Source organism: Mugil cephalus, chromosome 7, assembly GCF_022458985.1.
Source record: "Mugil cephalus isolate CIBA_MC_2020 chromosome 7, CIBA_Mcephalus_1.1, whole genome shotgun sequence".
Classification (NCBI taxonomy): Eukaryota; Metazoa; Chordata; class Actinopteri; order Mugiliformes; family Mugilidae; genus Mugil; species Mugil cephalus.
Window position 1 is genome coordinate 22825407 of NC_061776.1, and position 26950 is coordinate 22852356.

Sequence of the window (26950 nt, forward strand, 5' to 3'; positions counted from 1 at the left end):
ACCTCTGTGTTATTTTGATAAACTGGGCTACAGATGGTAACACACAAAGAAAATAAACAAATAGATACGTATTGAACGCTCTTTATCATATGGTTGCAGCACTTCCGGTACAAGGAGGCGCCAGTCAAAACATGAGGAGATTGCAAGTTAATCAAGACTCCGAGCCATGCCAAGAAAGTTAATGACGGGAAATGGGCCAGATGAACTTTCGAAATGCTTAAGTCACTGCTCAATCTATAGCCTGCTCGGATATCTGCAAATACTTTCCAGGTTTCCCTTCTGTAGCAGAGCAAATGTCTTGATTACCTCGCTCAAAGATGGAGACAGAGCACAAAGTTGAAGCGGGACAGAGAAAAATGCTCAATGGTCACTTACTGCCATCTAGTGACATCTTTGTTTTATTCTTTCAGCAGATTTAACGGCCAACACTGTTACTGAGAACAAATCCAGTCAACGTGCACAAAGAGTAACCAAGGTAGTTTAATGTGAAACTCACGAACCACTGGCGGGACATAAGAGCCCTAAAGGAAATAAGTAATGTCATGATGAAATAAACAAGATCAGCACTCACAGTATTTGTCACCCAGCATATTTACAAAAAGCCACAACTTTCACTTCTGATCCTTCACTTCTAGGCCTCTTCCAAAGACAGACTTTCACCAATGTTACTGCTTCTGAACACACAACAGGGTCACTCAGATAATACAGAGCACCAAAAGGTCAAGGTGAAAAAACTCCATTGCCTTGAAATATTTTTTGCATTTCCCTGGTCTCCCAAATGAAGAGTGACGTGTTGTTTCAGTTAAATACACTGCCAGTACATCTCATGATATAAAAACATGAAAAGATGCAACACTTCACACTGTGCAATGCATTTACTCCTCGTGACTTCTATACCATACAACAGCTGGGTGTGAGAACACCTGTTGCTTGTCTGCCTGGCTCTGAAGGGCAAAGCTGTGCCTCAACATGGATACTTGGACCTCAACTGTCAAAACCATGTTGCTATGGCTACACGAAGCTGTACTGTATGGGACAGAAAACTGTCTATAAGCCACACTGGAATTTAATGTGCTGTGCCTCGGTTGTATTCTAGCTTTAGTACAACACACACATCTTGTGCATGTGGAATATAAACAACCACAACACAGCTGTTCTAGCCTCGGCTACAGACGGTTTAAATCTAGCCCCTCTGGTTACCTAAATGTGACGACACATGTGTCTGAGAACCTTCAGTTAAAGGTCCAATGGCTGTAACCAAAACCAGCGGCTCTCTCATGTATCACAATACAGGTCAACCTTCACATTACGGGTCTGAGGAAAAGCAGGAAATATTGGTAATGCAAAACTAATAAACCATGTTGTGTAAATATTTTATAAGAATATTTCCCTTTGTTCGCTTCATATAATAATGTCCACCTTAACAGCCAAATGCGCTCATGCATAAGAAACTGAAAAATAACACTCAAAGCCTGGTGGGAAATGAGGGAGAAATGCAGTTGCTGAAATGTTTCTTTGTGCTGGCTGTCATCGTCTATAACAAATATCTCTTAACTTCTCAGTGAAGAAGAAATGGAGCTTTTCACCTTAGTTTTGACAGTAACCCTGAAGCATCATACAACATTCGGTATTGCTTGGTTTATTTGGTCCGTTGAAATTTTAGTAGCAACTGTGTCATGTGCAGTTTCATTATATGCCAACACGTTATTAGCTTCTGCTCCTGTCCTGTTCGCCTTCATGTCCGATTCAGTTCATGTTGGAGTGGCTCTTCAGGTGCCTCCTCAGGTGGTTGAGACAGGTGTAAGTCTTGGGACAGATCTGGCAGTGGTACGGTCTCACCCCTGAGTGGTTCAGCATGTGCTGCTTCAGCACACTTCCATCTGAGAAGGCTTTCCCACACTGAGAGCACACGTACGGCCGCTCTCCAGTGTGCACGCGCATGTGAACTGTAACTTTGTGCGCCATTGTGAAACCTTTGCCGCACACCGTGCACTTGAACGGTCTCTCTCCTGTGTGGGTGAGCCTGTGGGTGCGCATTGCGCCCATCTGGGAGAAAGCCTTCCCACAATCTGGGCAAATGTGGGGCTTCTCACCTGTGTGAACCCTGGTGTGACTCCTTAGGCCTCCCGCTGTAGAGAAACACTGTGAACAGTGAGTGCACTGGTAAGGCCGCTCTCCTGTGTGAGTGCGCATGTGCTGCTTCAAATCGTAACGGTTTCTGAAGCCACGGCCGCAGACCAGGCAGCTTTCCGGTCTGTCGTCGTTGTGGCGCAGCTCATGGTTGGCCAAGCACTTCTCAGACAGGAAACACTTGCCACATTCCTGACACTGATAGGGTTTTTCATGGTCAACCCTCTGGTGGTACTTGAGCTCACTGATGCCAGGGAAGGTCTCATCACAGTACCTGCACCTGAAGCGATGGTTGGGGCTGTAGGGAAGCTGATGTTCGCTCAGCTGATGGTTCCTCAGCAGATGGGCCATCTTGAAGGTCTTTCCGCAATGAGAACACTCGTATTTTGTCAGGAGCTGCACACACTGGTGTCTGACACGTTCGTGCAGGGACCTGAACTGACATCCACACTTGGTGCAGATGTGGGCAGCATTTTTACACTTCCTTTTTCTGTGCCCAGACAGGTGAGCCTCTGTGCGGAAGGCTTTACCACACTGGGAGCATTTGTACGGCTTCACGGCCGTGTGGAACCTCTGGTGCTCCAGAAACTCGAAGCGATACTTGAAGCTTCTTCCACACAGTGGACAGTTATGGGTGACTCTTCCTCGTGGGTAGACCGATTTGGCAGATGTTTTCCTGGAGGACAGGGAGGAGGAGGAAATCCGGTGACCTGAGCTACTTTTCCTATGTTTACCTCCACTCATTAATTTCGCAGTCTCCATTTCGCCAACCTCGTCATGCCGTTGCTGATGTTTGGTCAGGCTCTTTGAGGAGATAAAACTCTTACCACACTGCTTACACTGATAAGGCTTATCGTGATCTACTTGCTGATGATACTTCAGGTCACCAATTCCTGAAAAACCTACTCCACAATGGCTGCACTTGAAAAGGCGGCTTTGAACGTGAGTTAGCAGGTGTTCCTTCAGGCTGCTGGACTTGGGGAAAATCTTTCCGCAGTGCACACAGTCGTAGTTTCGCCCTCGTTTCGGACAACGGTGTCTAAATTTGTCCAGTGATGTTGGAAAACTGTTGCCACATTTAATACACAGATATGCAGCATTTTTGCATTTCCGTAACCTATGACCAGCCAGCAGAGTGGCCGTTCTGAAAGCCCTCCCACACTCTGAGCAGTTGTAGGGCTGCAGCCCGCTGTGGACTCTTTGATGTTCGATGAGGACAGAGTGATGCCTGAAACATTTGTCACACTCAGGACATTTATGAATTCCTGACTGCTGCCTCCTGCGGGGAGATGAAGAGATGTCAGTTCTTTTGGGCGATTCGGGAAAGTCGGTCGACGTGGAAGGATTTGTGGACAGTTCTTCATCGAACATGACAATCTGAGGGACGTCATTATTCTCATCGTCACAAGCGCTAGGGTGGGAAGCAATGGCCACTTCCAGAGATGGAGGGAGAGACAGAGACGGAATCAGAAGATCATCTGACTGAAATGGGGCTACGGGTAAAATGAAAACAAAAATATTAGTACAATGTCATTAGAAGAAAATACTGAACATGACACTTTTAGAGTACAAACTGTAAACATACCAACGCTGCTCTTTGCCAGTTTGCCGTGGCACTGTTTGCTCTGGAGAAGAAATTTAAGGTCTTCTCCATTTGAGACACACTGCATGTACTCCTCAAGTACAGAGGGGGCAGCACTGATCCAGGAAGCAGTCTATGAAATAGGTGCACAAAACAAACATAAATACATTTCAAGTTTGCGTTCAATTTCTTTAATTATGTTTTATTGAGCCTCTCTGTACCTGCTTAAAATCTGGTATTGGCAGCAGCTCCTCCAGTCTTGTGAAGAATTCACAAACCAGGGTCTCGAGAGCTGTGTCAAAGTCAGGGCCGTACTCCACAGGAAACACATTCTATGTGGTCAAAGAAAGACAGCGCACAACACTGATTATCCTTATGAGATGTACATTATACACTGCTCAAAAACTGAAAGGAACCCAAAATGGTACTCAGTAGTTTGAATGACCCCAACATAACTGTATGCATGCCTGGAAACGTTGCAGCACGCTCCCAATGAGACGACTGATGGTATCCTCAGGTATCTCCTTCCAGATCTGGACTAGAGCAACATTAGTTGCGTTTCCAGTTTTACACTAAATAAAGGCGATATTTCTGAAATTTCGATAAAGCACTTTGAATGCGTTTGCATTGAAAGGTGTCTTGCGAAAAAGCTGTGACTTTCATAAACAAACATCCCTCCCTGCAACCACACTCATGATGTCTGTTTCTGACTGTTTGGCCAGAGAGATAATCAGAACAGTGTCCTACTGGAGGTGATTTTGTAGGGCTATGGCAGTGCTCACCTTGTTCCTCCTTGTACAAAGTAGCAGATACCAGTCCTGCTGATGGTGGGTTGAGGACCTTATACAGTCATGTCCTGCTCTCCTAGAGTAACTGCCTGCTTCTTGGGATCTCCTCTGTGCTCTACAGACTATACTGGGAGACACAGCAAACCTTCTGGCAATGGCATGTATTAACTATACCATCCTAGAGGAGCTGGACCTGTGGAACCTCTGTAGGTCCATGGTACCGCATCATGCTACCAGTAGTGACACTGACCATAGCCAAATGCAAACTAGTGAAAAACAAATCAGTATAAAAATATCAGTGACGTCCACCTGTAAATCCAGTCCCTCCCTCCAATCGTCTCATTGTCAAAGTACTGAACATTTGGTACAGATACATGATGTTTTGTCATTTGTCAAATTTAGCTACAATATAATTTCCTCTTGTTAATATCATCAACACTAAGGAAACTGATCAACAACCCCATTTGCTAATTACCTGATCAGATCAATATCCCAGAAGTTGAATTAAGTTGAAGCTTTTCTCTGATCAAACTCTGTTCCTTTCATTTTTTTGAGCAGTGTAAATTTCACATTTTGGTAGAGAAATTTATTTTGCGCACTTTAATTGCACCAAATCAAGTTTAATATTATTTTTACCTTGAGAAAGTGTTCTCTGCCATCGGTGTCTTCAATAAGGCCTTGCACCAGCTTCATGAAGTTCGCCTCTGGTGCCTCAATTACAGGATCATTTGTCTGGATTACAAAACAAGACACCACAGGGCAATCAAATATCAAACAGTCATTTAGGTTTTTTCACTAATCGTCACTTTCATCACAGATTAATCTGTTAATTGCTTTCATGTTTCATCAAAACACATTTTTTCTAAGATGCCCTAAAAATTAATTTACCATCACCAACACAAAAACAGAAAATTCATACATTTAAGAAGTTAGAACCTAATAGAAAAAAAAGGTTATTAAAATATGTTAACTGTATCTCACCTCCTCAATGCAAGATCGGATTCGGTTAAGATGGGTCTCAACAGCCTTGAGGTCTTCGGGGTGTTCAGAACGCAACAACTCAAGAGTGGTCTAAAAGAAATGTCATTTGTAATTTTAATGTCTTCCTTTAATGACACCCTCGTCTTGGGTCTCTTATTTCAGTAGATCTCTTTATACATCTTACCCTTGCTCTCAGGCCCAAGGAGAGTAGTCTTCCTTCTCTTTTGCTCATCAGTTCAGGAACTGCATCTGTTACCATGGACACAAACTCCTCCAGCTTCCCATAGTGCTTTATGTTCCTCTGCCTCACTACTTCCCACATCACAGCAGACATCAGCCTCAGTGGTGGGACCAGGAGAGCCAGTGAGGAAAGGGGAACGTTGAACTCTTCCAAGAGAAATTGGACCGGGTCAAACAAACTCAAAAGCAGGATGTGAACAGTGCACACTCCTTCTAATAGTAAATATACATTATACTGACACTGAAAGGGTTCTCGGAGATATATGAAAGGTCGGATTTAATGCAAGATCGTTAATAAATATACTGAATATAATGAAGTAGACTTGAAACGCTTCATATTGATAATACAGCGTTTCGCTATTTTGACAGAACTACTTCCTCCACTATTTATTCCAGGGATGCTTCAGCTGCAGGATGTGGCCTCAAACACCTCGACTGCGTGAAAGTTTCTACAGTGAATACACCTTAAATGCTAAAGCAAACACATTTAACTGCGTACACATGACTAGAAGGCACCCTGAGCCGCAGATTCACTGATGAGAGGTGATAGTTTACATATGCAAGCGGCTAGCTGCTAGCATAACGTTACTGGCTTCACTTGAAATGAATGTGAGTCCTCCTGACTGTCCGTAAAATGAGCCAAGCTGTGTTGGGTTTGATACAAATATAAAAACCATTTGAGCAACCTCATTATTGTACATATTTGCAGGCGGCATGCAGCGCTAGCTAACGCTACCATACTAGCCACAAGGCCGCTGCTGGTGCCTGGTAAAAACCGGCTCATTAGTAGGCAAAACAATTCTTGTTCCAGAGATTAGTCGAGGCCTGCTTCGCCTCGGGCAATCCGTTCGCTCTAGCTATATGGCTAGCCACATAAGAAGCGACAACACACAATGTGCTTACACTTCACAAGGTAATACATACCCATGTCGTTCATTTTGGTATCCCTTAATAACGATAAACAGAAAAATCAATACAATTGGATATCTTTCATAGTTTCGGTTAGCGCACTAGCTAACAGTATGCGGGGCTTTAGGCGCCAACTTCTTCCTGAAACACGGTGGTCATTATGGGGAGCGTTGGCCCAGCCAGTGTCTGTTTGGAAAGCGGAGGTTGGTTTTGTGTGACGGGGCAGCCCGTATACAACGCTTCCTACTCATTCTACCGTCAAAAATCAGATGCACCGCCCATCCGGGCAACATAAACGTTAAAATGAACGCTAAAACTTTATCCAACTATTTTCTTAGACCCAGTACATTTTTATTTTTATACAAAAATGTCTAGTTGAGAATAATATTGGGAGATAAAAAAAAAACATTTATATAAAAAAATATATTTAAAAATAACAGTCCTAAAACAATTAGTCTTCAATGTTCAGTTTATTTAGTTCCCCTTTTCAATATTGTTTTTTATTTCAAATATAGAATACTGATAGTGTGCACTGAAAGATACACTGTGCTTTTATAATGTGTACATTGTGCTTCTGTCGGGGATACACAAATGGAACCACGGCACTGTTAAGAGTTAGTGTTTTGAAATTTGATACACTGATACTGGTAAATAATACTAACGTCAGTAAGAAATGAATTGTTAACCGACAATAGAAATAGGCACAAAATAATAAAGGAAATGTATGAAGCTGCACTTAAAGTTTATATTTTAGAATCTATAATCAAAACCGATCAGACAGAGAAGGATGAGGACTGAGTAAGTAAAAGTCTGTCTGCAGCATAGAGGAAACATTAGAGGTTGAGTATGAAACCTCTGACAAAGTGCATACATCTAACACCACAATCTGTTCAGGCTCACTGTATATGGACAATATTCACTCATAAAAATGTATAAATATATAATAATCAATCAGAGAGCTTGGGTTTGGACCTCACTGTGAGTTTTTAAGTGTCTTTTCAGGTGATTCAGACATGTGTATGTCTTTACACACAACTGACAGGCGTAGGGTCGAACCCCTGTATGGCTCATGGTGTGTTTTTTCAGTTCACTCCCACGTGAAAAGCCCTTACCACATTCAGAGCACACGTATGGACGCTCTCCGGTGTGAACGCGCATGTGAAGCGTCACTTTGCTCGCCATGGTGAATCTCCTGTCACACACGGAGCACTTGTACGGTTTCTCACCGGTGTGAGTGCGCCTGTGTATCTGTAGCTCGCCGGCTGAGATGAAAGCCTTGCCGCAGTCGGAGCAAAGATACGGCTTCTCTCCTGTGTGAGTTCTTATGTGTATGTTCAAATTTCCTGACACGGAGAACCGCTTCCCGCAGTACGTGCACTGAAACGGCCTCTCGCCCGTGTGACTGCGCATGTGGAGGCTCAGGTCGTGTTTGCTCTTGAAGGCTTTGCCGCAGCACACGCAAATCTGCGTCCTCTGCTGTCTGTGGCGCAGCTCGTGAGCTGTCAGACACGCGCTGGAGCTGAAAAATTTCCCGCACTGCTGGCACTGATTGGACAGCTCAGGAGGATGAATCTTCTGGTGGGACCTCAGGTCACTCATACTGGAGAACACCTCGCTGCACTGTTTGCATGTGAAAACACGGTTCTGGTTGTGAGTCAGCTGGTGTTTACCCAGCAGATACATTCTTTTGAAGCTTTTTCCACACTGGGAACAGTCAAACGTTTGGACACTGTGAAGGCAGTGGTGTCTAAATTTTTCCTGTATCGACTGAAAGCTTTTCCCGCATTTGATGCAAACATAAGCTGCTTTTGTGCACTGCGTGCGCCTGTGACTGGATAGATCAGAGGTCCTCCTGAAGGCTTTTCCACACTGAGAGCACTTATAAGGGTTTTCTCCAGTGTGCAGCCGCTGATGCTCCAGGAGTTCATAACGGTAAATGTAACACTTTCCGCACTGAGTGCATTTGTGTGCAACTCTCTGCCTTGGGGGTCCGATCATAGAGCTGGATGTTACAGGATTGTCAGCAGATGATGGTGGATCCTGGGAGGCGGCTGTGACTTGGTCATCACTGAGGATACTGTCACTGCATTTGCCACTTGTTGTTTGCTCTGCATTGCTGCTGTTTGACGCCTCATAGGGCCAAGTTTTACCCTGCATGTCGAAGTCTTCACCTTCTTGAAGAACAGCTGCGGCACATCCTCTTTGGTTTTCAAATGTTTGTGTATGAGTTTCCACATCTTTGGCACTGTTGTTTCTCAGTGAAGCAAGGAGTGATAACGATGAGAAGAGCCGCTGCTCTGAAGGAGACGACACTGTTGGAAAAAGAGAAATGTAACATGCAAGCATTTTAGGCGGCATTTTTTATTTTGAGGGTGTTACTTTTCAAATAGGTTGTTAAACATCTCCATCTTGTCATAGTAATCAATGTTGTATTTTTTTTTCAATTAACTGATAAACCTATTAAGTACCTATCCATATTCAGTGTATTAACTTGATCACGCCCCAATTTGGGAGTGTACAGATAAGAATGAGCATGGTAGTGAAGGCATTAATGAGAATATAATATGAAATAATTCTAAATCTGAAATTTTATTATTATATACACATTATTATATACACAGAATATGGAGGCATGCTGACTACCATGTACTTGGTAATACACTGACTGCAATATTCAGTACGTCACACATCCTCACTCCAAAGAAATAAAACTATCCCTTTAACTAACAGATTATTTCAGGATCAACATACACATATAAACCTGACTCATGTTATGAACAGACAGACTTACCACTAGAATCCATCTTGGAAATTTCACCATGGCACACCTTGCTTTTGAGCAAACATTTGAGGTGATCTGCTTCAGTTACACACTGTATGCACTCTTCTACCACAGAGGGTGTATCACCGATCCACACTGCAGTCTATCAGACAAATACAAGTATTTTAATGCCTTAGAAACAGAGCCTCAGTCTTTACAAACAGCTATTTTTATGAAACCAAATGTGCCCTCTCTACCTGCTTAAAGTCTGGTACAAAAAACAGCACTTCCAGTTTGGTGAAGAACTCACAAACTAGTGATTCCAGTGCTGCATCAAAGTCAGGCCCATACTCCACAGGAAACACATTCTGTCAGGTAAAAAAAATTCAATCAATAAATTGAAACAAGAAGGAAAGTCTTATTTTACACCTTTGTTTCATTACAGAACAAACTGTGAATTGTGACACAAACCCAGGAACATACCGTCAGGAAGTGTTCTCTCTCTTTAGAGTCTTCCAGGAGTCTTTGAACAAACCCGACAAAGTTGGCTTCAAGAGGTTCAATTCCTGGATGAACCTGTCAAGTTAAAATGTACAACTTAAAAAAAAAAAAAGGAACACTTGAAAAACCAGCCAAAACTTAGTGCTGCTGAATGCTAACTTTCACACACCTGTCTCGAACTAGCTTGTAGCAGGCCGTCCAAGTGTGCTGAGACATGAAGGTCTGAATGACTGGAACTTAACATCTGTAACGTCATCTGTAACAGCCATTAAGCATGGACAGTTAATCAAACCAAAGAATCCTTTAATGCTTTCTCCAGGCACTACAGTGAAGGCATGTAAACAATAGTATCCATATGCTAGCTCTTCCTTGAGGGACTACTGTAATGAAATACTAAGTCAAGTAAAAGACTATAATCCATTTTCAAGTCAAACATTTATTATATTATTTTGCTGCTACGTTAACAGCTGCATCATAAACATAAACACAAACTTGATTCTGGCGTTAGACAAATATTCATTAGAACATTTTTGACATGATGCAACTCTACATCCATCCAACAACGGTGCGTCGTACCTTTACCCTTAAGCCCAGCGTGAGCAGTCTCATCTGTCTGTCTGTCAGGATGTCAGGAACGGCTTCAGCTACCAAGGACAGAAACTCCTCCACCTTCCCATAGTGCTTTATGTTTCTTAGACGGACCACCTTCCACATCACAGCCGACATTAACCGCAGGGGTGGAACTAGGACCCTCAGCGATGTCAGGGGCAGGGGACCCTCTGCAAACAGTTGATCAAAACACTGGTCCAGTCACTGAAGGACGATGACACATCTATATTTCACTGTATGTATAATGTATGTTGTCTATGATTTCTTTGTGTTGTGTGAGAGTTATCTTGGTCTGTTGAGAGATTTGTCTTATTTTTAAATGATCAAGTGTCATTTCACTTGATCATCTTCGTGTTTCATTTGAGCATCATTGTTTTTCCTTTTATGTGATATCTTTAAAACTAGAATAGGACTAGACACTTGTTGCTGACCAATGACAAATACATGGACAACTTCATTCTTCTGAGTATTATTTGCAATCGTTTTAGCAAAGACTACACAAACAGCCAAGACATTTCTTTTCCAGATTTAGGGTTATATGATATAAGCGAGACGATTATTTGTAAGCTAACCGCATCAAAACAAACCGAGACAAGCCCAACATAAAAAAAATCAAACGTTACCCATTTTATTCTCCCGAAGGACCGTGATTGTTGAATGGACACTGGGAAATGTTCCCTAGGTAAAAATATGTTCCCTTTGTGGTGATGAGCTGTGAGCTCGAGGTGTTATTTCAACATTTCGCTGCTTGTTGGTTGCTGTCAAAAGCAGCTGAACAAAACTTCCTGTCTCTTCTTCTTCGTGTTAAATATTCAAGTTGTCATCCTGACTTATCGCCACCTGTCGGTAGAAACCGTTCACTTCCAGCAACAAGCACAGCTGTGATATGAAGTACATTTCTTTTGACAAATCTGAGCCAGGTTACGTTCTTTCACCTAAAGTAAAAGAATAAAAGAATCACAATGCGCAAAACGACCAAAAATATCATATTATAAGAGATATAAGGTGTGAGAAAGGATTGCCATGTAATCAGCAATACATGGGCAACTTTATGTGGACACACTATGCTCTCTGACCAATCAGAGGGCATAGGAGGTAAAAGAGTAGACGTGATTTAGAGGAGAAGGTGAAATCAACAACAAATAAATAGGTCTCTACATCCTTGAACCTTGAATCCTTTCCCCAATAACTACCCAGAACTCAGGTTCCCACAAGCTCAAAGTGATCTGTAGGTTCATTTACTTCCTGTTGGTGGCAGTGAAGGATTTGAAACAATGACGGCCCAGTATTTATCAGAAAAAGAGGATCCATTGGAGAAGTAATTAGATAGCCCTTCATCAGGCCATCTGGGCAGTGTTAGCTACCATGACTAAGTAAATCCTTCAATGCATGTCAACTGACAGAAGGGCCCATGTACCTAAAAAGGCTATTTCCTCTTCTTTCCCTCTCTCTCTAGCTCTCTCTAGCTCTCTCTATTTTTCTCTTCCCCCTGCCCTTGATTGTACGAGTTTTATTTATTATTATCAACAACAAGTCACCAGCAGCTTAAGACAACGATAACCATTGCCTGTATATACAGTTTATATACATTAATATGAATTTCTGAGTCAGTAAACATAACAATTAACTAATCACTGGATCTAATCATTGGTTAGACTAATAGAAAATGATGACAAAAATTCCCCCTTACACTCTGTGGAGCTGTAAGGAACTTTTCAGTTTACTGTTATTATTTTCTGATCACAACTTTAAAGTTTCAGTTCACTCAAAAGTGAACTCCACAAGTGGACAGTAAAAATGCTCCAGCAAAGTGTTTGCATAAGACTCTAACATCAAATTTGCCATTTAGCATCCAACATGGCAACTATTCACCAAACTAGCTATGAACTGCAAAGCAAGTTCAAATCTAAATTACAAGACATTAACGGAAAAGTATGATTCTCCAAAAACACAAGTCCAGATGCATTTTTCAAGTGCACAATCAATTGTATTCCCACTGACCTCATACTAAATATATGACGATGAGACACCGTGTGACGCACAACCGTCATTTACCTTAATGTCTTTTGAATGTATGTCCCACATTTAACATGCAATTCATCAAATGTCTTTAGTATTAATGTTTATCATGTTCATGATATGAATACATGTCGATTTGTAATGGATTACGTTGACATTGCAGTGTTGCATGGTGTGCCGGTGCATTTTGTAATTAGACATAGTGCCTGTTTAATCTTTTTAAAAATGTTTTCTCTCTCTGATGAAGCTTTAATCTCTGCCACATGTCCAAACGCTTAAAAATCAGATCAATTACCAAGTCACATTCACTCAAGTCACATTTTTATCTGGCACCACTTCACGCTCCAAAACAAATTAAATTCAAAGCAAGCATCTGTCTATTATGAGGGTGGATGGCAAAAGTTCGGTGTGTGTGCGGTAGATGTGTTACTGCATGTATGTGCACACGTGTACTGTATGCATGAGTGTGTGTGACAGATAGTAAGAGACAGAGTGTGTGCATTTGTGTGTCTGTGAGTGTGTAATTAAAACAAGTGATTTTTTTTTTTTTTTTTTTTACATACAGATTATCCCTCTATCCCAGCTGGTCAGAGTTGGATTTGACCACCCCAGCAACCAGAGAGAGGAAATCTCTTTGGGGCTAAATCCAAATTGGCACCCTTGATGATTTTTTTTTTTTTTTTTTGAAAATGTGGGAGTGCTCAGCCACAAACTTGATTCTGGTTCTAACAGCTAAATTATTTTCTGCAGTACAGATTACTGGTGTCTTGAGGAATGAAAAATCACAGAAGTGGAAAATGCGCACAAGTGCAAAATGTCAATTTTTTTTTATTTTTTATTTTTTTTATGGCTGCATTATTATTTTTTTTATTAAATATTTTTGGACTGCAGCAGATTATTCCAATGTTTAATCATGCAGCAGGATCTGTGTGGTATTTTCCACATATATAGATCCAACATACCTCCATGAATAGAAATCATTAATCAGCAGAGATCATTTAGGCCATGTCATGGAGGGGTTTTATATGAGAGCACTACATTTGTGGAGGCATTTCATTTAAGCTTTAAAGGGCAATACACTCACAAGGACAGGCAGCCATGGCAATGCAGAGGTTTGTGCACATCTGGCCCGTTTGTTTATGCGCATGAACTCAGAGAGACAGGCAGAGAGAAAGAGAGAGAGAGAGAGAGAGAGAGAGAGAGAGAGAGATTTAACAGTGCACTGACTTGTAATGAGGTCAAACCTGCTAACTGGATCCTCATGGAAACATGGGGACACTGCACAGTTTTGAATTTAGTTTTGATTTGGTTTTAGCCCAGTACATACAAAACAGAAAAGAAATGTTTGTTTTTTTTCTTTTTTAGTTAAAGTGCACTACTAGCTGGAAACCCCACAAATATGAAGAAGGGTTTTATTACCACTCAATAAAAACATTCCATGAAATGTTTAACCTAAATGGAATACACACAATCAGGGTATTGAGCGAAGTATTTTATATAAAAATGAACACATTATAATTATATACTTTGATCACTTCTTGTTGGCCATCATGAGAGTCACCGAAAAGGTCTTTTGATATAAATACATTACAAAAAAATAGGTAAAAATGAGCTTTACACACATTATACAGCCTCCAAGCTCTTTACGCACCTAATTACAAAATGAGCTCGCAGCGCATTCATGCGTTTCCAATCCACATCCATCAGATCAAATTAAATGGTCTAAAGAGATTCAGAGAGGTGTGCGGACCACAATCACAATTAGGCACATGATTCAGGGATTATTAGTGCACACAGCCCTACTTTGTAATTGACACACAAGTTAAAGTGGCTGTGACAAAATAACAGTAAATCATATTTTCATAACAGTAGTAACATGTACTGAATGCCCAACCAAAATTGTGCATAATTCAGCCTGCATTCAGCCTACACATATATCGTTAGCCTAATAGCATAATTGCCTAAGTCATATTTGAAAGTTTTTGGAAAACAAAAAAAATACAATTTTTGGTATTTTTATTGATTTTGTAACAGTAAGTTACAGATTATTTAGCAATTATACTATTAAGCTAATGATATGAAAGCATAATTTCATGGATTCCACCATTCATTAAAAATAACTTTAATGTGCATCAAATGACTAAAATGAGCTATAATTGGTGTACAATTTGCTGTATGGTTATCTTTGATTCAACTAAATTAGAAAATTTAATGAATAAATGTTAGATAGCTTTGGTTAATGTTAGTAACACCAGAATAAAAGCATCATATCTGCTGCATTCAACATTACTGAGCAATATATAGCCTGTTAGCAACAATAATAAGCATCAAAACATCTGGACATTTGCATAAATCGCTATACTCACACATCATATATCACACTACCACTTTAACGTTTTTGCTCTCTTCAGAATTTTTACATTCCTGTATAAAAATTACTCAAAACATCAGTGAACTGTGAAGAAATGAAACAAAATATTATACTTGTGCATTAGTTTATTCATGTAAATGAGCTCAGGAGAACTCATGGCAGAGCGGCAAGGACAAATCCAACAGAATATTTCTGCCCAGAAGACTTTGGCGAACAGATGAGACCAATGTAAAATAGTTTGGTTTAAATGAGAGGTCATGTTTTTGGAGATAAAACAACATGCCAGCATCAGAACCTCATGTCATCTGTGAAACATGTCCTAGCTTGGGCCTGTTCTACTGCATATGGGGCAGGTTTGTATAAGACAGAATACCGAATTATACCAGAATTTATGAAGAAAATATCAGGACATCTGTCCATGAATGGAATCTTAAGAGAAACTGGGTCATGAGCAAGACAATGACCCCAAGAACACAGGTTGTTCTACAAAAGAACGGTTAAACAAGAACAAAATAAATGTTTGGGAATGACCAAGTCAAAGTCCTGACCTGAAAAAACACAAGACCTTGTGTAAAAATCCACTGATGTTTTGAGTCATTTTCAAACAGAAAAGTAGAAAATTTTGCCAAAGCTTTTAAGCAGCAGTGTACAGTAACTTGGTATTAATTATTAATAATTAATTAATAAATATGTTATGAATGTGTTTGAACCTATTTTGATGAGATGTGTTGCAAAGCAATGTTGCACACATTTAGGTTAATTATCTCTTTATCAGCTCCAGTACCTTTAACATGTTCATTATTTATGTATATTTTATGATATATATTTTGCTCACTGTGTCAGCTAGCAAGCTTACAAGCTACAATTAACATTATGTGTGTCTGAACTTGGACAAAATAGCACACGTCCAGGAAGTCCGTTACATTTATATTATACATCTGTATAATGGAGGAAAAATCATTAATATTGCACAGTAGGTTTTAACCATAGGTCATTCACAAAGGTTCTTGTTGTAAAGCTGACTTTTAGTCCGATATGCTAAAAACTGCAAATGATGTGGCATTTCGAATTAATGCAAAGAGGGCTCGTTTTGTATAGATAAACATTAAAACAGAGTGCACACATTTGAATAATGACTGTGTAACATCACTGAATTCAGGCTTATTCCATTCTGTTCTATTCCACAGTGGCAGCAAGTCACTGACAAATATTGCTCGGTGTCTGCTAAAATGTATACTTACATATAAAATCTCTTGAGTTGTTTTGATCTAAATTCTCTTCTGTAAACAATCAGACACAATCACTCTCCACACAATCAAGTCTCAAAGAAAAGTTTCCTCATATTTTTCACCAGGCTCCCCAAGTTCAGATTCTCTGGATATTGTTCTGACCACTTCAGAGAGGCTCAGACAGGCCGCCCTGGTCACACTGTCATATGATGGAGGCGAGGATGTTAGAGTCTCCTCTCTTGTTTGGGCAACCTCGACCTCAACTAGCCCATAGTGGTGTATCATGGAGGCTATCAGCCCCTCTCTTTCTGGAGCATTCTCCACATCCACTACAGTCTCGTAGTTTATTTGCCTGTAGAGGTAGGACGCCTGCTTCATCTGTCGGCGCATGAGGTGCCTCCGATAACACCTCTGGATGACGATGGCGGACACCTCCTCCAGTTTGCGGCGCAATGTGGAGGTGATGGGCTCGTGGGAAACTTTAGAGGGGTTGGTCATCATGAACTTCTCCTCCATTTGCTGTTTGAGGGCGTCCATTTCGCCTGACTCTCCCAGGACCCGCTTTGTGAAGGCAAACAAGATGTCCAGGCAGTGGATCCTATCTCCACTAACCATGGGGAGGTCCATGGAGATTAACTTGATCATGTTGGGCTTTGCGATACGCAGTGGCTCTGACAGAGTGTCAGCAAAGCTTGAGAGCATGGAAAACTCAATAAACTGTGTGGCCTCGGAGTCAAACTTCTCCCAAACCTCGTAAAACATTTCAAAGTCATCCTCACTCAGTGGCTCTGTGCTCTCCTCTGTGGCAACGCTGAAGTTCTCCAAAATAATAGCTATATACATATTTACCACAATGAGGAAAGAAATGATAATGTAACTGACAAAGAAAGCTATGCCTACTGAGGGGCTGCCACAGTTACCCTTGGTGTTTGTGCCAGTATTGACATAGTGAGCGTCACACTCATCTGGGGAACTGGCCATTATTGGGCTCAGGAGGTTGTCCCAGCCTGCCGAGGTGCTGATCTGAAAAAGGCAGATTATGCTATTCCCAAAGGTTTCAAAGTTAAACATGTCGTCTATTCCATCTTGCTTTTTCACGTAGGCAAAGTTTGCCATACCGAAGATGGCATAGATGAACATGACGAGGAAAAGCAGGAGGCCAATATTGAACAGAGCTGGCATGGACATCATTAAGGCAAACAGTAAAGTCCTTATTCCTTTGGCTGCACGTATAAGTCGAAGTACACGTCCTATCCTTGCTAGTCTGATGACTCGAAACAGGGTTGGAGATACAAAGTACTTCTCAATGATGTCAGCGAGAACGATCCCTGAAATCAGAAAAAAATAAATAAAATACATCATCTCATTGCACAATGACACACTTGTATACAAAGCTGCACTCATTTACTCTTTTAATGCCAGGGGTCACTCTTGGTGATGACCCAAAAAATCTGGTATGAACTTCCATTTGTACCAAAGTTATGCCGACATTTGCTCTCTCCATACTGACTCCCATAATCGACTGTTTTATTTTGTGTCGTCTTACTGTCTTTATGAAAATCATCCTGATGATCTCTCTGTTGTTTGATTACTCCGGACAAGGGAGTACCAGTCAAATCCCTCCATTCTGAATCTATTTAAAAGCATTTAAGCAGGATTTTGGATTTTGATGCATGTCTACTAAATGGGACAGGTGCTGGGAGTGACCCTAACCCTAACTTCAAGTTGGAGGACTCACGGTGAACTGGTGATTATTTTATACATCACAATGACTGCTTTTAAATATACAGATGGTGGTTTTGACTAGGATTTTGCAAATGGCTTCCTTCATCACAGAAGTCAAATGAGAGAGAGTGCCTACACGAAGACAGGAGTACAGTTTAAAGCTGAATTGACCCAAACATGTTAGTTCAGCAGGCACTGTGACTCAATCCATCAAAGCTGTTTTGTCTCAATGGAAGTACACACAGATAGCATCTTGTATTAGACATTTTAGTTAATGAACTGTAGCTTTCAAACTTTCCTCCTTATATAATAATAATATGATTTATTTTAGAAACGGGTCTGATATGACATAATTTCACTGTAGAATGCAGCAATCACAATCAAAAAAAGGGTTAGGGATTGAAATAAATAGTCTTTTTTAAAAATCTATCTTTTTTTTCTTACCCACAATAGAAAGAATTATCACCACGAAATCAAAAATGTTCCATGCAACTGTGAAGAAATAACAACGAAGAGCAAAGATCTTGATCAGGCATTCAGTGGTGAAGATTACAATGAAGACCAGGTTGATCTTATTGAGGATGTACTCCATTCGCTCCGACTGCTCATCGGTTTCCACCATCATTGTCACCATGTTGACGATGATGAGCATCATGATCATGATGTCGAAGGCTTGCTTGGACACCAGATCAAAGAAGAAGGACTGGATAATGTTCTGGAATTGGGAAATATAAACAGCGATTCAGTGAATGGGCAAATATTTTACCTTAAATCTGTGTACAGAATATTTACACGGTCAGCTTCTCAATTAGGTACCAGGACTATCATCAGCAGCACAGGAGTTCCACAGGGGACTGTGCTCTCCCCTGTCTTATTCACCCTGTACACCTCAGATTTCACCTACACATAGTTATGTCATATGCAGAGGTTCTCAGATGACACTGTAAATGTGGGGTATACCAGGGATGGATAAGAACAGGAGGACAAGAATCTGGCGAACAACTTCGTCTCATGCTGCGAAGCGAACCACCTTCGTCTCTATAGCTATAACCAAAGAGATGGTAGTGAATTTTCAGAGGTCCAGGCCCCACCTGCAGCCTGTAACCATCAACAGGGAGACTGTAGAGGGTTGTTCAGACCTATAAGTACCTGGGTCTACAGCTGGAACATAAACTGGATTGGTTGGTTAACATAGACTCGGTATCCAAAAATGGTCAGAGCCGTATTTCCTCAGGAGGCTAAGATCGTTAAATATCTACTGGAAGCTAATGGACATGTTCTATGACTATGGTTGCTAGTGTCCTCTTCTACACTGTGGTGTGCTGGAGAGGCAGTGCTAAGAAGAAGGACTTCTTGCAGCTGGACAAATTGATACAGAAGATGGGCTCTGTCATAGGGGCAGAGCTGGAGTCCCTGATATCAGTGGTAGATGTAAGGACCTTGAAGGTTCATCATGAACAATGTCCAGCACCCTCTACATGACACCACGGTCAGGCAGAGAAGCTCAATCAGTGGACAGGCTGCTGTCTCTGTCCTACTTCATGGACAGGTTTGAGGAGATCTGTCTGTTCGCCCATCCATCCATCCATCCATCCATCCATCCATGACTTGTAGTATATTACCGTAGGCCTTGGTATTGGCTTTTGAGGTTTTTTAGATCCTAATTTCTTCATAGCACTGTAGTACTTCTTCTGTTCTTCAGTCATGAAGATATCTTGTCCACCTAAGTATAGCAAAAAAAATCACATTATTTCTTTGTCCTATTTGTTTTCTTAGTCTTTTTCCTAAATAAACCTAAAATAAATTGTCTTCAAATACAAAGTGATACATGCCTAATATCTGTGTTTTAAATACTCATCTTTCTTTTCTGCTGATTGAAATTGTCAATGATGACACCAATGAAGAGATTGAGGGTGAAGAAGGAGCCAAATATGATGAAGACAACAAAGTAGAGGTACATGTAGAGATTGATTTCTCTGACAGGTTGTTCCTCCACCTGAAAACAGACAGGTTTATACATCAGTTGGTTACTGTAGGACATTCATACAACAGACCGTGGAAGTAGATATGAAATACTTACTCCTCTTGAGTCAACAGCTGCGTGCATTATTTCCATCCATCCTTTAAATGTAGCCTATAACACAAAATAACGTAAGACGACATTACTGTTTGGGAGTTCCACTTTCTTTGAACAGTTGAAAATATCTCATTTGAATTTGCAACTATGACATAGCCATAACAGAATGAACTTATGTTAATTCAATTAAGGTTGTCTAAATAGATAAATAGACAGCAAGAGTTCTATTGCGGAAATATACAAACAATATTTACTGCTTCCATCCAGTTACTTGATTAACCTTTATGAGAGACCTATGTCTGTAGATACTTTCATTCTTGAATACAAATAGAAGCTTGGAACCTAAGAGATGAACAAAATGATCTCTTGTGTGGCCCCTCATAAGATATCAAGCTGTTGTGATGGAAGAGGTGTTTCCTGGCAACAGCAAACTAGCTAATTGTTGGATACTCAAGGACAAAATCAGTGGAGCAGAAATAACTCACCACTTGGAGAAGGGAAAGGTAGCCAAGTCCCACATTGTCAAAGTTGACCTTGACTTTTGTCCAGTAGAACTGGGTGTCATTCATGGAGAGGCACTCAGACTTGTTGTTGACGATGGAGACATTGTGGATAAAGCCTGTCCTGTTCACACATTTCCCGAACTTGCCCGCAAACAGATTGACTCCCATGATGCTGAATATGAGCCAGAAGATAAGACACACGAGCAGCACGTTCATGATGGAGGGGATGGCTCCTATGAGAGCATTTACTACCACCTGATGAAGCAGAACCAGAACATTCATAGAGACATCAGATACTGTTAGAGTTCTACTAATCTTTTTATTGATTCAGTGTACAGTAAACCATGTCAGATATGTAGACTATGAATTGGAGAGCTAACTGTAAGTTTCATAACTATTACTGAACAAGAAGCTTGGCATGATGACAAATCTGTGATGCTGTACTTGAACTGAATTCTAACTTTAGCAACACTTTAGCCGGCTAACATGCTAACAAAGACAAGAATTTGCTATTAAACCAAACGATTTAAACTTGATGATGTCAAATGTTGGCCTAACTAATGAAGAAAATCTTCATAGATGTCTGGGTCAAACTTCATGATCCATCCTGTAGTTTTTGGAGATGTTACACACAAGATAACAAATTTCAACATGATGGCTGTAGAGGAAATGTCAGGTGTTGCCAAATTAATATGTGTACTGTGCATGTCTCTCTCTGTCTGCAAAGTTTAGTGCTGAGCCATCAAGTAAAGACCTGGACCTGCTAGTAGCTTGAAATAAAGCCATGAGTCATCATGCTGAGTATAATTGACCGGACGAAAGTGGTGGACCAACCAATCAAACAGTTATTTGACTGTCAAAATTTGTCATGATTAAACAGTAGATTAAACCTCGTCAATGGCGTTTAGTCAACACACTGGTGGTCAACAGGATCAGTGTTGCAAAGAAGATACAGTGAGATGTAAACAGAGAATACAGTATAGTTCTCACCCTCATTCCCTCAAATCTGGACAGAGCTCTGAGAGGTCTCAAAGCCCGGAGGGTCCTCAAGGACTTGATTGCAGCAAAGTCAGAGTACCCCAGAGAATTTGCCACCAGACTTATCAAGGACACCTATATGAAGTGCAGAAAAACATACAAACTGTGAGGACCAGAGAGTCATTTCAGATTCAAACGTGAGTTCTTGCTTATTTTTAAACCTTTGAAGGAAGTACAAAACCACTCTAACAATTATAGAATAAAACCACACATACATACTATTAATTAGTCAAGTACACAAATATATTTCCTTCATAATTATAAAATTATAAAAAAAAAGGAATAGAAGACAAATGAAAAACATTTAAAGAGCCATATTTAGAGTCTTTTGTGTAGTTTGGGACATTCCACAGTTAGGAACACAAATATAAAATTTTTGGTGTTTTTTTTTAATCATCTTTCTGCAAATTTAGGCTTCCACTCTATTCTACATCCAAAACAGACAAAATGGTATTCCGCTGTTGAATGACCCTTGGATGACAACTATGAATGACAATGACATGATATCAATGAAAGAAAGAAGAAAGTCATGTCATGACTGATGATGACAAACCACAGACAAGTATGCATATATGGACAAATAGTTTCCATGCATGCATACTCAGCTATATATGCATATAAATATGTATATATATCAAATAGAGTGAGTTTTATAAAGAATTTAACATCCGTCTTTGCCAATTTGTGTCCAATTGGCCCAATAAGTTCATTAAACAATTTAGGGCTATTAAGGTCCCAATGGTCTGTATTTCTTTATAAAAGTCTATTTATAGATGTGTTTGTCCAATATATCTAAAGAAGATACTTGAAATAAATTTTGAGGGCTACAGAAGTCTTTGGCTCCATGAGAGAACAGACAAAAAAAAAAGTAAAATACAAAAACCAAGTCAAAGAACAGAAGGTGGTATTTTTATAAAGAGAAAAGAAAGATAGGTAGTTGCAGTAATCTTCAAACAGACATAACAAAAGAACACTCATCATTTAAATTAGACACAGCAGAGTAGACATGAATTCACCTGGTGCATTTCTAAAGTGAAGACAAGATTATAATGTCCGTTCTGCGACATATTAAAGGGTTAAAACGCTTTACTCAGTACACTAGATCTTCTGTAGATAAACCTCAGAGCACATGGCACTGCATTTGTTATGGATATAAAAGCCAAGGCCAAGTAATCACCGATTCATCTTTTTAGCATATATAAAATACATGTCAAAAACAATTGTTTTTAAAACAAGGCGGTGGCTTTTGATATCACAACAGAAAGCACTTAGGAGTGAAGGAACACAGAGGCATTTGTGATGCAGATGCACGTTTCCAATCTCAGAGCTCATACTCACCTGGGACCTGCTAACTACAACTTACCCTAACAATAGAGCGGTCTGTGGAAATCTGTGTAACAGCAGGTGAAATCAGAGGAATCAAATCAGGCTTTGGGCAGCACGCCTAGGGCATTTTGGAAGACTACACGCTACAGAGCTGTGTCCATATACAGCCAACATGTTTGATGAGAGGAAACTGTGACATAACAACTACGTAGCTGTGGAGAACCTCTACTAATTTATCAGGCCAAATCCCAGCGATAGCCAAGCTGCACAAAAACTGTAACAACTGTTTTAATGGGTGACTTAACAAATGCATAATTTAATAAACCCTCGTAGTTTCTGAGAGTCCAGTTAAATTAGAATACCACACTGCAGATCTAGCAAAGTATACTATATGTGCTTTCCTATGTGTAGCAGGGTACTTACCAAGCTGTAAATCCCACAAATATGAGTCACACCCAAATACAATGAGAGGAATTACACTTCAACCTGAAATCCCAGCGTGTTCTTTTTAAGTAACAGCATTGTTTCATGTAGTGCAATAAAACAAATTCTTCACTTACATCCACTATAAGAAAGTCGAGCCAGCACCAGTAGTTGGTGAAATATTTCTTGAAGCCGTACGCGATCCACTTGAGGAACATCTCCAGCACGAAGATGTAGGAGAAGACTTTGTCGGCATACTCCAGCATTACCTTTATCACTTTTCTCTTCTCAATGTAGATATCTTCAAATGCCTGCAGTGAAAACACAGCATCAAGCCACCCTGAAGTCCCAAGAGATTCTAACATTTACAAAGTAATAAGTATTTAAATATTTCCATAAAATCAAAGGTACATCAGACATTAACACATTAACTATCTGGGTTCAATTTGTCTCCATGCACATAAGGGATTTGCATGAAACAGTGCAGAATGTAATCCGGCATTAGTTTGTAATTTTATTCCATTGATGTCCTGCTTTGTTTTTCACTGTCAGAGGTTTATGAACCCACTGCTGGTGAAAGGTCATCTTTTCCTCCCGCTCGCATGCAACTGCTCATTGCATGACTGAAAAAGGCAGATTACCGACTGAATTCCTCTTACGTTTGTTTTACTACCTTGAAAGCAGACACAACACCTTCATGCATTTCTCACAAGGTGGGTGCCCATGAAAGTTTGTGTTTCCCAGAATTTTGGGGCGTGATAAATATTAACAGCCACGAGTGATACATGTCACCAAATCAACTAGGACTCATAGGAGTTAATTAAGGATTAGAATTGGATAAAGGGTATTTCTGATCACATGGTCTAGCAGACTTACCAGAGCTCCACTGCTGAGCAGGATCATGAAGATGATGAATGTTTCAAACCAGCTGTGTTCCACGATCTGGTAACAGGTCTTCCTCAGTCTCCACCAGAACTGGCCCAGACCACGGGTGGTGTCGATGTCGCAGCAATGGCAGTGCCTCATGCAGACTGATGACCATGTAATACAATCACACATTCCATACCACGGAGGAAAAACGTATGACATTTAAAATAAAAATGGATTGTAGCTTTGACCATACAGCAATTTGAATGTGATTCTTTCTCTGAGTTCTGATCAAATTTTAAACTCACATTCTGGGAAGCATTCATCTGGATCCATACTCTCTTCAGCCAGTTCCGAAAAGTTGTCTTCTTCTTCTCCAGGCTTCCTCAGATCCACCGTGCTGCCCTCTGACAGACTGATTTTCTCCTGAGGAATCATATCTCATCGTTAATAATCTGTTGCCCACTTACACTAATCAGATCTTAATTCGCTATAAACTAGAATTATATCTGGACCTGTCTCCTGCAAATGGAAACAGTGCTTAGAAGAAGATGGTATAGATACGAGTACAGCACAACATATAGACCTGCATTAAATTTAAAAAAAAACACTTCTTTTTCATGGTTTTGGAAATGTTAACTGGAAGTGTTGTTTTTACTTGCAACCTCCTTATGGGATTTACGACAGACAGACTGGCATAGTGATATTTTTCTGTCCTGCACGAGCCAGTGTGGATTCATCCCATCAAAGCTAGCTCATCTAGATACACTGCCTCGCCTTTCAGTTGTCGCAGCCTTAAAACAATTGTGATGAGATTTGTGTTTGTTACAACAGCAACATATTTTCCATGATTTATAATACAGAGGTGCAGAGTCAATGCAGTGTAAAATGGATTGTAAATCTAATCCAGTATTAAAGAGCACGCGCAGGACCTGGAAACAAGATTACTGGCCTCACTGTTTAAAGACACTAAGAATGTGTACTGTGACATGAATCATTAATTATTACCACATATAAGCACAGATAACGTGTAGTGACCTAAACTAAAGAGCAGTTTCTTCAATTGTTGTTATTTGTGTGTGTTTTAAAAGCTTTACCCATATAAAATGTAGTTTTCTTTAACACAGAGCAGCGGCCGATGCCCAGTTAAGCTGATGGGGGAGTCTTTTTTTTTTTTTTTTCATTTCCATTTTCCCTGATGCCTAATTCTTGTGTGGTGCGGGAGCGGAGCATGGGATGGAAAGAGGAAGAGAGAGCGCCAGACTGCAGGCTGCTCAGCTCAGCCTGGCCCTGCTCAGCTGTGTCAGTTTAATCTGCTCGACGAGGCCTGGCTCCACATCTGGCCTGCCTCTGTCTGACTGCCAGACAGGACAGGAGCAACACACCCTCCACCTCAATGAACACCCGACCTGCACGACAACTATAGTTGTCTACACAATTGGTGTCAAACTAAAGTGCCATCACACACTGACAGCAACGGTTATCACCCATGCTGAAGATATTAGCCCAGCATATATAGACACATCACACATCTTCATTACAACTGCTAAGTTGTGGATGTAGGCCGGTTACGTTTCCTTCCTCAACTGAGTGTTATCATTTTATCCATTTTGTTATTGCTAAACTAAGCTAATTTTGTAAACAATATTTGGCACACTTGAATGATTATACATATTGTATACTATACATAACTACTTACATACTACATAACATGCTTACTTAATATATGGATTTTAGAAAACCTGTGTCCACTTTCAGGCTAAATACGGGTTAAATAAAACAGGTGCACCCATGTGAGTAACTGTGGTGCAGTGCCCACAATTACAAACCTTTTTAAAATGTTTGGAAAAACACACAAATAACGGTGGCTCTGTGTTCCAGTAAGACAAGACAGTATGACAGTGTCAGAGTGCACAATAACTGGACCCTGAAAGCTCCATATATCATTTTGCTACTGACACCATTACTTTTCCCTCTGTAATATGCTAAAACAACTGGCCTATTATGAAACCTTTGACAGGTCAAATGTTTAAAAAAGCCTCTAATCTGCATGTCCTGTTTGACATTAGGATTTACAGCAAGTGTCTGAGAGAGCGGGGCAGGAAGTGATTGTGGCATGCAGAAAAGTGGCTAATAGCAAGTGATGTAATAATGTGATAATGATAATTTCCCATGACGATCATCCCTTCCTCGTATTCCTCGTATTTTCTTCGTCTTCTTTTTTTTCTGCTTTGGCCAGATGTTCACTGCATGCCGTGACACGTAGCTTGTTCTAACTGAAATAAAACATCTGGATTACCAAGTTATATTTGTCTCAACAGGGTACTAGTCTCCATCCGAGTCCAGTCTGTCATCTGCTCGACAGATTAACCTGTTATGTGTCCGGAAAGCCTCCACATCCGTATCCCATTCACAGCCCGGCCCCATCGCTATTACTGCCTCCCCATCATCTCATCAACCCCTCATTGTGCGCTTACGGGAAATCACATTGGGTGAAAACTGATTGTAAGATGTAAACTCAATTGAAAGTAGGAGTCAAAACATACAGAATAGAAGAATATTGTAGGGGCCAGTAAGTAACCTGCCACTCAAACACAAGGAACACATATAGTCTGAGTCTACGGAAGAGGATAAGGGCTACTGTATAACTGTATTAAAACAATATATATATAGTAAAAACGGGTGGTTTTGATGTGTTTTTTCATGTTGCAGTGAATTTTTCAACATGTCACAGGCCTCAGCAAACATACTTTAAGCACAGGGTTCCCATCAGCGGTCAAATGCAAAGTAACTTCTATGGCGTCACTGAGACACCAGAACAGCTTCTGAATTGGCAATTATATAAATCATTATATTTATGATCAAATGAGT

The 26950-nt window shown here is 40.5% G+C and overlaps 3 protein-coding genes across 3 annotated transcripts in view; all 3 read right to left on the reverse strand.

Moving 5' to 3' along the window:
* Positions 1 to 355: 355 nt before the first annotated feature.
* LOC125011332 (zinc finger protein 665-like) lies at positions 356 to 6814 on the reverse strand. Its single transcript, XM_047590490.1, has 7 exons — positions 6646 to 6814; positions 5666 to 5868; positions 5482 to 5571; positions 5137 to 5232; positions 3934 to 4044; positions 3716 to 3845; positions 356 to 3623 (listed from the first exon to the last, which is right to left on the reverse strand). The coding sequence occupies exons 1-7, from the start codon at positions 6656 to 6658 to the stop codon at positions 1747 to 1749; spliced, it is 2520 nt and encodes an 839-aa protein (XP_047446446.1). The 5' UTR covers positions 6659 to 6814; the 3' UTR covers positions 356 to 1746.
* Positions 6815 to 7085: 271 nt separating this feature from the next.
* Positions 7086 to 11304, reverse strand: LOC125011333 (zinc finger protein ZFMSA12A-like). Its single transcript, XM_047590491.1, has 7 exons — positions 11125 to 11304; positions 10469 to 10671; positions 10062 to 10148; positions 9875 to 9967; positions 9649 to 9759; positions 9422 to 9554; positions 7086 to 8942 (listed from the first exon to the last, which is right to left on the reverse strand). The coding sequence occupies exons 1-7, from the start codon at positions 11126 to 11128 to the stop codon at positions 7582 to 7584; spliced, it is 1992 nt and encodes a 663-aa protein (XP_047446447.1). The 5' UTR covers positions 11129 to 11304; the 3' UTR covers positions 7086 to 7581.
* A 2697-nt stretch (positions 11305 to 14001) lies between these two features.
* Positions 14002 to 26950, reverse strand: part of LOC125011217 (sodium channel protein type 4 subunit alpha-like) — a 31219-nt gene continuing 18270 nt past the window's right edge. Inside the window, exons 15-24 of the mRNA XM_047590312.1 lie at positions 24388 to 24505; positions 24089 to 24243; positions 23350 to 23523; positions 21416 to 21538; positions 20408 to 20680; positions 19926 to 19979; positions 19704 to 19841; positions 19468 to 19572; positions 18290 to 18560; positions 14002 to 17448 (exon numbers count right to left, since the gene is read on the reverse strand). Coding sequence (XP_047446268.1) covers positions 16214 to 17448; positions 18290 to 18560; positions 19468 to 19572; positions 19704 to 19841; positions 19926 to 19979; positions 20408 to 20680; positions 21416 to 21538; positions 23350 to 23523; positions 24089 to 24243; positions 24388 to 24505 — 2646 coding nt within the window. The 3' untranslated portion in view covers positions 14002 to 16213. The remainder of the gene's footprint in view (positions 17449 to 18289; positions 18561 to 19467; positions 19573 to 19703; positions 19842 to 19925; positions 19980 to 20407; positions 20681 to 21415; positions 21539 to 23349; positions 23524 to 24088; positions 24244 to 24387; positions 24506 to 26950) is intronic.